General features: G+C 40.2%; 1 protein-coding gene across 3 annotated transcripts in view; it reads right to left on the bottom strand.

Moving 5' to 3' along the window:
• The window catches only part of LOC128895716 (protein phosphatase Slingshot), a 56,736-nt gene that overhangs the window by 34,487 nt on the left and 12,889 nt on the right, over nt 1–9,360 (bottom strand). For 2 of the 3 annotated variants that reach the window (XM_054158555.1, XM_054158556.1), the window contains one exon: nt 2,939–3,098. In XM_054158555.1, the coding sequence (XP_054014530.1) occupies nt 2,939–3,098 (160 nt within the window). Of the gene's footprint in view, nt 1–2,938; nt 3,099–5,100; nt 7,121–9,360 lie in introns of those variants that run through there. The other variant, XM_054158557.1, reaches the window with a different exon arrangement.

The raw sequence follows: 9,360 nt of genomic DNA, 5'->3' as shown, positions 1-9,360 counted from the left end.
AATAAAATAAAATAAAATAAAATAAAATAAAATAAAATAAAATAAAAATCTTTCGCGTATTTGTTGTCGATCGTTGTCGAACTTCTTGCTTATATAAAGACTCCCACCACCCCTTTAAACGATCTCCGATGTATCGAAGAAAAACACGTTTTTGTAATAGGTAATATCGTTGGTTTAATGAGTAATGTTCGTTTCGTCCCGGAACTGCTTGTTGGACACGGGAGTGAGACTTATCTAGTAGATCTCGTGGCTGAGATGTGATGCTATTAATCGTTTTGACAGTCTCGAATGAATCGGTAGTTTGTTAATATATAATTTGTTTGACCAGACTGTGCGAACGATTAATAGCGTCACGTCTATGGCAGGATCTGAGATAAGCATTACCGATGAATCCAGCTAGCAAATTCGGGGTGAAATGCTGCGATATTGCTATCTGAACCAAGACTACTATTTATCGTTACTGAATTATAAAGCGATAATTAGAACACCAGAATTCCTTTTCAAGTTTCACAGCAATTAAACGTAATTAGTAACGATACCGGTAAGACTGTATTTACACAAGAAAGAAACTACTTCTTTCTACAAATCAACAAATCCAACATGTTCGTTTTCGCCTCAATGCTATGTTTAATATTGCTCTACACACACTAGCAAAAGAGTACGCCACAAAAGAGTATTACTTTAATCAGGACTATTCAGCGCTCGAAGGAAAATAGCAAAACTTAGGAACGTATAAGCTTTTTTCCAAAGGGTGTACGAATAGAGCGAACGACGTATGTTGTATGCCAACATAATCTTTGTATTAGCTTTAGTTCAGACAACTCTGTTTTCTTCTCATCCTCCGTCAAACTCCAGCAGCAAACATTCCAAATTTCGCTACCTGTTCTTTGCTTTATGACCACTAAACCTAAGATAATTCCTATCCCTCCATTTTCTATCTTTCCCGAACCTATAAAGCCCGCTACTTTTCCCTTTGAACTCAGAATTGTCCGAATCGTCTTGACACGAGGATCTGTAACCAGTACCGCGCGTACACCTTTCTTGACTTCGTTCAATTTCGCTCGACGTTGTACTTGTTTAATAATAATAAAGTAACGAATCGAGCGGCGTACAACACGTACGTCGCGCCCGTAAAAGTAAAATCGCGCACACGTGACAGGGACAAGACCAACGGCCGGTAGAAATCCACGCGTACGTTAACGCGGCCGTCAAAGTGTCGCTGAAAGCAGCGTGTTCCAATTCCAAAATTATGTACTGTCACCGTCGCGTCATGTCGCGTCCAATTCGGTACACAACTCGCGCACGACGACCTGAAACTTTCCACGTGGGATCGATCGGAGTCACCGGTGTCGCTGGAACTATCGCAAAGTGGGCTAAAGGCGACCCACATGCGCGGGTCGCCGGCGAACACGATGCATTGAGGTCGCGGTCGATGAGAAACGAGCGTTTCCGCTCGAGAAACAACTTAAGACGACTGGTTTACGAGACTAGTTTTCTTCTTTTTTTTTTTTTTTTTGTTCAACAACTACAGATGAGGCTTGTGTATCAAAGCACGCGACGGTACAACACGGTTGACCGCCTACGGATTTTGACTGACTTTCGCATGGACAATCCACGATGTCGTCACGTGTCGCGTCGCTATTTCGTAGTCGATAGTTGAGATTTTTTCTGTCTTTCTATGATTCGACTTTCAGGTCATACATTATCCTGTATGTTCGAAGACCCAATCGGAAGGTCAACGATAAGTTTACATGCTCGCGAAGCTAGGCTGCTTTTCGAGTCCACGGCTGATATTGCTGTTAATTAAGTAAGAAGAGACCGAACGTGTCATCAAAGGTGCCGACGATTGTAGGTCGCGCCGAAATGCGTTCGACGTAGTCGATAGTTCGCGGCACTTCTCGCGGAACTCGCCTAGAGACTTACATTTTATTTCTTTTATGTTTTCTTCCCGGATGTTTTTACGCGTATACGAGTTACGCGCCGAATACTTTTTAACGACAGCGAGCTTGCTGAAAAAAATACTTTTTTTTCGCGAACCTCGTAGGTGTGTTTCAGTAAAATCGCACTACACGTATTAAAATAAGATATAACAAGAACGATGGAAATTTCATTGATGCGACATCGCTACTACCACGCAACGACTATAAAGTTGACACGTAAACACGTTTCGTCATAAATTAGCAAGTGAACGTCAATTGTAAAAATATCTCGCGTCTCCCGACCAAAAGCAACGTCGAAACTGAACGCCAAAACACAGCAATCGATACGCGGCTGCCAATTTCAAGTTCCCGGAATTAGCAGCTCGACCTTAAGTTCGAGACATCGATTGCGCATTCTAGATCAAATAATTTGAACACCCGTACGTTTTAAATGTCACGGTCATTCCTCCGTCGATAACGCTGATAATGAGATGTTCGCGGCAGATAAGACTTTATACCGCCTCTGTATGTTCGCCGATAAATCCGAAACCTCTTTGTAAAAAATAGATTATAGGAAAGCAGAGCTGGCGACATTTTATTGGATCGTCCGGAAAGTTCGTGCCGTTTTTTGGCAGGTGACGTTAGGACAGGTCTGAATATATCAGAACGTTATCAGAACGGACAGAATATTCAAATCGTCTGAAAGATGGAAAAAGGTTGTAGATCAAAATGGCACCTATATAACTTAATGAATTTATACTAAAATTTAAATATTCTGCGGTTCAATTTTCCTTCGAAAGCGTCACGAATCTTTCCGGACGACCCATTATTTGCAATTAACGCAACATTTTAACGTTATCGACCTCGTGACCTGAACTAATCTGTAATTTGATTTATGCTATGTGCTCGGACGATTCGTCTCGTCTAAAATCAATGACTGAAGTTCGACGATTGAAACGGGTGCGACCAGTTGAAACGGATTGGATCCAAGAATTATTTTCCAAAAATTTACTACTCACCATTTTCAGGGTTTCCTCCGGTCTGAGTAGATAAAACATAGACTGCAAGTGCTGTTGAATGTCGCATCCTGCCGTGGAGACCTTCCTCGAGGGTCTGGCCCTTTCGTTCGGGGGTAGAACCAGGGCCGCGCCCTTGCCTGCGAAGTAACATTCGCTCAGACTGTAACAGAAAATTGAAAAACTCGGTTAATATTTTGCCTATCGTATATTCTTCCAAACTTACATAGAACAACATCGTTGAATCATAACCAGTCAGCTGTGTTGGACGAGAAAACTCAAGAATACGGTAGTTCTCTCAGAATTCTCCCAGTGATTAACACGTTCACTGGCAGACTAATACTCTTGAAAATGTCTACTGTGATTAAATTTTACTTACATATCATCGGAAACTGTGTAATGAAACATTTATTGTGGTGTTTAGTTTTGTAACTTCGTTCAAGTTCAAGTATTTTATTGAAATTCATTTTCTGTGACAGTTAACTTTCAGAATTAATTTTCGTAGATTTTCAGTGAAAAGCACTGTCACCCCGTATATGGGTGACGTGGCGATCAACGTGTCAATAATAAACGACTTGTGACTCAGTTTTTGTAGAGTTACAGACTCATTCCGCGCGTCACAAGTGTATCGCACTACTTCTGTTTAATAACGTAGTGTATAACGTTCAATAAATAAGGATAAATCCACCATCGAATCCGTAAACGAACATCGATGGGCGATCATAAACTGCTGACGAGGCCGTGATATCAATTTCTAAATAACGCGGTGTCGTTACGGATCTCTCGCGAGAAAGAAGCTCCGCTCCAAGATGCACGTGCATCCAGATGGAGCTAATACATTTCAGTAAGAACGTGCACTCTCATTGCGATGACCAACAAACGAGACGCACGACGGCATTTCGTCTACGCGTAAGCTTCCGGTAACGCGCTATACAATGGGAAGTTTCTCTTTCACGAGGGTAGCGATTACACGCATGTAACCGGAGAAAAGAGAAACCTGAAAATCTATCTTCGGCAGCTCGTTGCTTCACAATCTTCGTTATCGAGAGCTGTGACGATTACTTTCACACGATAAGGGATCGGCCGCCGTGACGGAAGATCATTAACAAGACGGCCTTATTACTAAACTGGAGCGAGTTGATTTCTCTGGCCAGTTTCGCGGATCTCACCCCCTCTGAGTCATTCCGATAACTAACCCCCGTGATGGATGCCCAGTTATAACGGAAGCTGATATTTTACTTAAGCGGTGAGCAATAACTTGCGACGTCGAAAACGAAGCGCATCTTCGAGCTATGTGAAGCTGGCACCCGACTTTTCAAAAATGAATTTTTTTATTATAGAAAATGATAGTATTTCGTTCGTACTTGATTGTGCCGCCAATAGTTTCATTTGTACCGTCAATTAATAATTAAAAGAAGATTCAAAAAATGGTCAGCACCCGACATTGAGATTTTTGAAATCTGTTTTTTCCCTATTCTTTGGAATCGTTTGTACCCGTTTGTATCGCTTTTCGTTTCGTTTGTACCTCGATAGTTTGACACGTTGACTGCCAGGAGAAATATTCTTGAAAATTTCTGCTAGGATTAAATGTTATTCAGACTATTGGAGACTACGTAATCAAACATCCGTCGTGGTATTTATTTTTGTAGCTTCATTGAAATACACGAATTTCGTTTAAATTCGTTTCCTTTGAAGCTTAACTTTCAGAATTAATTTTCTCAGTTCTTCGGTGAAAAGCACCGTCACCCACGTATGGGCGACGCGGCGATCAACGTGTTAAATTTTATTTATGAAAAGTCGGGTGCCAGGTTCGCGTAGCTACATCTTCGCGAATTTTTCTCCATGTTCGGTCGATATATTTTATAATTAATGTTCTTCTATTCAAAAGACAGATGCTTGAAAATAGGATCAAGGTAAAGAGAATAGGATCAAAATAAATGTTTTATCATCGAAGAACAATTCTGTTATACTATTTCCATTTTAACACCCTCGCGATCTGACAGAGAATATTCTGACAAGCAACACCAACATTAACTCAATACTAAACAAACATTTTTATATCAATCCGCCTTTCTCTATGACGAAGTGAATACTGTATAAAATAATTAGTCGTTTTGTTTTTCTCAGCCTCCGTTATCTCCCTAAAAAGAAATGTCCAACTCTACCTGTCCACGTATCCATTCACGCAAATGGTTGGTACCCCTGCTTTCCCTGCCGCAGGGGTGTCTTCCTCAGGTTTCTCCGTAATGGCGCGCTCCCGACAGCCTCGGCAACCGAACAGCGATAATCAACACAACGCACAACAAAATATATCCAGAAATCACCGCTATATTGTCTTTTTAATCCGTTCGACGGAACTTTTAATTCACTGTTCGTTCGCGCAAACGGTTAATCCGAAAATATCTCTACGAATTTACTTCAGAAGGTTCTGCAGCCGGGAAGAGAATTTTATTTATACAGACGAAGAGTGTCGTCGACGGTTAAATCGAATTCTGTAACGAAGAACTCTGTAATTCTGTATCTGTTTGCTAGGAACGCGGTTAACAAGGTTTTACCGAACGTGTGACAACGCAAACAGAGATCAACTCGCGCACGCGATTAGCCCGAGGACCGATGGGATACTAAAATCATCTCGAGACTCATGCTAGAAATGCGAAACTGCGATGCGTGGGCGCGTCTTCGCGAAGGAAACCTTTGCTGCCCGTATTATTAGCCCTCGTGGAGATCGTGGCCTCTCTCTGTCGTGTGTTTTCGCATACCAACCGAAGGAATTCGTGGAAAGGAGCCATGTAACGCAAGGAGCCTGAGCTTTCGATAAAGACACCGTTGCTTCCTATTCCCATCCATCCTAGCCAACATTTTCTCTGCGTTGCGTTCTACTTTTTCTTTCTTTCTTTCTTTTCTTTTCTTTTTTTTTTTTTTCAAGCGGACGGCGAAAAACAGGAAGCTGCTCGAAGTAAACTCGTTTGGAAGAGTTAGAAGCCGAGCGGAAAATATACGCCTGTTGAACGATTGGCGTTGGGTGTTGGACGTTCGCCAACGAAGATTCGTAATTGTTTTCCACGCACCACCAGAAACTTCGAGGACTTGTAATTTCTCAAGGTAAAAGAGTTATTTGGCAATGGAAGCGAAAAATAGTCCGTTGCGTTTGTTAAACGTACGGTTTCTCGAAAATTTATTAACTTTGAGTGAGTCGGGGAACGCCCACAGCGGCGGTGATAGTAATTTCGCATTTATCCGGTCTTTACTGTACGCTACCATTTTATCGTTATTCAAATATTTTTCTATTCGTCTGGCGTACTTTTTAAATTCTTTTCCCGGCGGATGGGACAGCATCCTTAAAACAGGTCCCATAACAAAGTTTAATGATTTAAGAATCCCGCGGTCGCCATGTTCGGCGAAGCCAATTAAAACGAGAAGGATACAAATCGCCGATATAATTCCGTTGAATTGCACGCGGTTCTCGATAAACCCGACCGTACTTTCCGGCGATTTAAGTAATCGGTTTCAGTGATTCATCCGTACAGATGCGGCTACATGCTCGTGTATCCACGCATCTTCGTGCTCGACAACGCAGCAAGATCGCCGTAGAAATACCGAGCGTACATACCCTTATGCAGGTTCAAGAATATGACCCCGTGGTATGTACCGCGGTGTTCCTTTGAGGACTCTGCTTCAAATTACCTGAAGCCCTTTTTTTTCAAATTCACCAATTAACTCTTTGAAGTTGAGTGGGTAACTGAAACTATCCCACCTTTTGCTTAGCTTTACTATTTTCTTTATACCTTAAGGGGTTAGTCGCAGTCAGGAAGAGGAAAAACAACATATCTTTGTGATTTTTTTATTTTTTTTTTTTTTTTAAGTTATTAAATAATAATTTGCATAAGTAACAATTACGTGTATTATAAATCATGTTTTAAAGAACTAAAAAACATTTTTTTGATTTAAGAAGCGTTTAATTTATATCGTAATAACAGCCGATGACGTAGACGACGATTTAAAAACATAGGTTTCCGGCGAGCAAGATTTCTCTACACTGGTTTACCGGAAAACAAAAACAAAGGTAGATTACGAGGATAGATTAGTCCAGCGGGTCCCTGAACGAAGGATTTTCGAAAAAATTAATTTGAAACAAGATGGCGTACATTTGAAGTTGATTTTCAATTTGTTCACTAAAATTAAGCGATTCAATACAGGATAAAAAAGTAAGTATACAAGAGAATAAAAAGTCCTTCGATCAGGGACCCGTTAGTCTAATATATTTTCTAAATCTACCTTTAGTTTTGTTTTCAGGCGCACCAGCTTGAAGAAATCTTGCTCACGAATATACTTATGACGAAATGAACGAACCTTTTTTTAAAACAAAAATTCTTTTACAGTTCTTTAAGACATACTTTGTAATACATTTACATTTCATTCATAAAAATTATTTATTAATACCTTAAAAACACACACAAAAGAAATTGTCCGTTTCCATTTTCCTGACTGCGACTAACTCCTTAACTTTTAAGAATCAGAAATGTATAGAAGTTAAAATGCGTTCGCAAGTTGTTGACGCTGTTCTTCTGTGGCGCTTGAATTCTATTTTTCTTTTAGAATCGTGTGCCTCAAAGAGTTCAACCGAATAAATGAAGTTAGTATTGTTTCGCGGTAGAAAATTCTATCGTCAAGGTGTATCGATGAATTTTCGTTTGTCTGTTCGGCGCGAATCGGATGAACGATCGCTTTCACCGAGACCGTGATTCCCAATGATGCAACGTCAAGCGATGAACGGGAAAAGCGATGTTTAACGCGGAGAAAATTGCGTCTCGCACGGAGAAGAAAGAATATCCAGCGAATCACTGGAAGCCGGCCAACTAGAGCGGAAACGGTGAACGCAAAGGCCGACAGACAGAGACGATCGCCGGCAACCTTCCAAAGCCTTTCGATTCTCGAACGAAACGGTGGAAAAGCACAGGTACTGTATACTATCTGTAAAAATGCTGCGCCGAATGCGCACGAACGGAAAATTGCACCGACCAGCAATCTTGACTCCTCGCGGTGGTATTTGCCGCAGGCATGTTCGATCAATTGTTGCCATTAAAAATCTAACCAATAAAGCCTGAAAACGACCGCCTGACATTGGACAATTTCAATTACCCACTTACATTCTTTTTTAATTGAATGAAATGAAATACTTTGCTAGATTCTTCTTCCTTCTTTATACGTTCGTTTTCCACGAATGTTTATGGTAAGTAAAAGTATTTAAGCTTTATGTTATACATAGAATCACCGGAAAAAGATATCCATGCACCACGATGCATTTAGTTTAGGTAACGATAATTTTGTATACGTAATGGCTAGGTGAAAAACGAATCGCAATAAAAGCCTAGATACACAGAAGTAAAATTTCAAACGAGAGAAGGAAACTGAAATTTCTTTTTGGTATCGAACTATATCTCTATTGTGATCCATTTATATTATCGATACTTTTTTTTAATGCGCACGGTAACAAAGAAATCGAGCGAACCGTGCTTTCCGCCATGGAACACGTGCTCCACGTTTCGAGTTTTGTCTCGTGAAAACCAACTGTACGCTGAACCGGTTCTTGGTTTGCACTCCTTGGACCTACTCAAAATGAGACGACAAACGTCCAGACAGGGATGGGCAAAGGTACCTTCTCTTTCTACCTGCTCCAAAGATCCCAGAGCTCCAGCTGGAAATGTTTTTCAAGTTGGGCAGCTGCCGGGTTTAACGCGGGGATGAAAAGATTCGCCGATTTTCGTTGTTATTCGAAATGTTATTCCAAAAATCAAATCATTACAGCAAGTTAGACGTAAAGTTCGTTCTAACGAATAATTAAATTACTAATTGTTCATCGTGAAATATTCCACTCTGTGAATTAAACTGTAATTATCATTCTACGAGTAAGGAACGTTGTTTATTTATTATTTGGAAGATTTATCAAGATAAGAAATTTATTCATATCTGGTAATTTAGACGTAAGACGTAAAATTCGTTCTAACGAATAATGAAATTACTAATTGTTTATCGCGAAATATTCCACTCTGTGAATTAAACTGTAATTATCATTCTACGAGTAACGTTGTTTATTTATTATTTGGAAGATTTATCAAGATATGAAATTTATCCATCTCTGGTAATTTAGACGTAAGACGTAAAGTTCGTTCCAACGAATAATAAAATTACTAATTGTTTATCGTGAAATATTCCACTCTGTGAATTACACTGTAATTATCATTCTACGAGTAAGGAACGTTGTTTATTTATTTTTTGGAAGATTGATCAAGATAAGAATTTTATCTGCCAAACCGACCAATAGAATTGGCGCCGCATATATGCTACGAAACAATGATCCTCAGCCGACGCCCTCGGTCATCTTCCTGTGCCGCGCGTCATTTATTTAACGACAGCCTTCTTTGCCA

Source organism: Hylaeus anthracinus, unplaced genomic scaffold (assembly GCF_026225885.1).
Source record: "Hylaeus anthracinus isolate JK02 unplaced genomic scaffold, UHH_iyHylAnth1.0_haploid 5, whole genome shotgun sequence".
Classification (NCBI taxonomy): domain Eukaryota; kingdom Metazoa; phylum Arthropoda; class Insecta; order Hymenoptera; family Colletidae; genus Hylaeus; species Hylaeus anthracinus.
The sequence above is the reverse complement of the archived record's forward strand: the minus strand, read 5'-3'. Positions and strand labels throughout refer to the sequence as shown.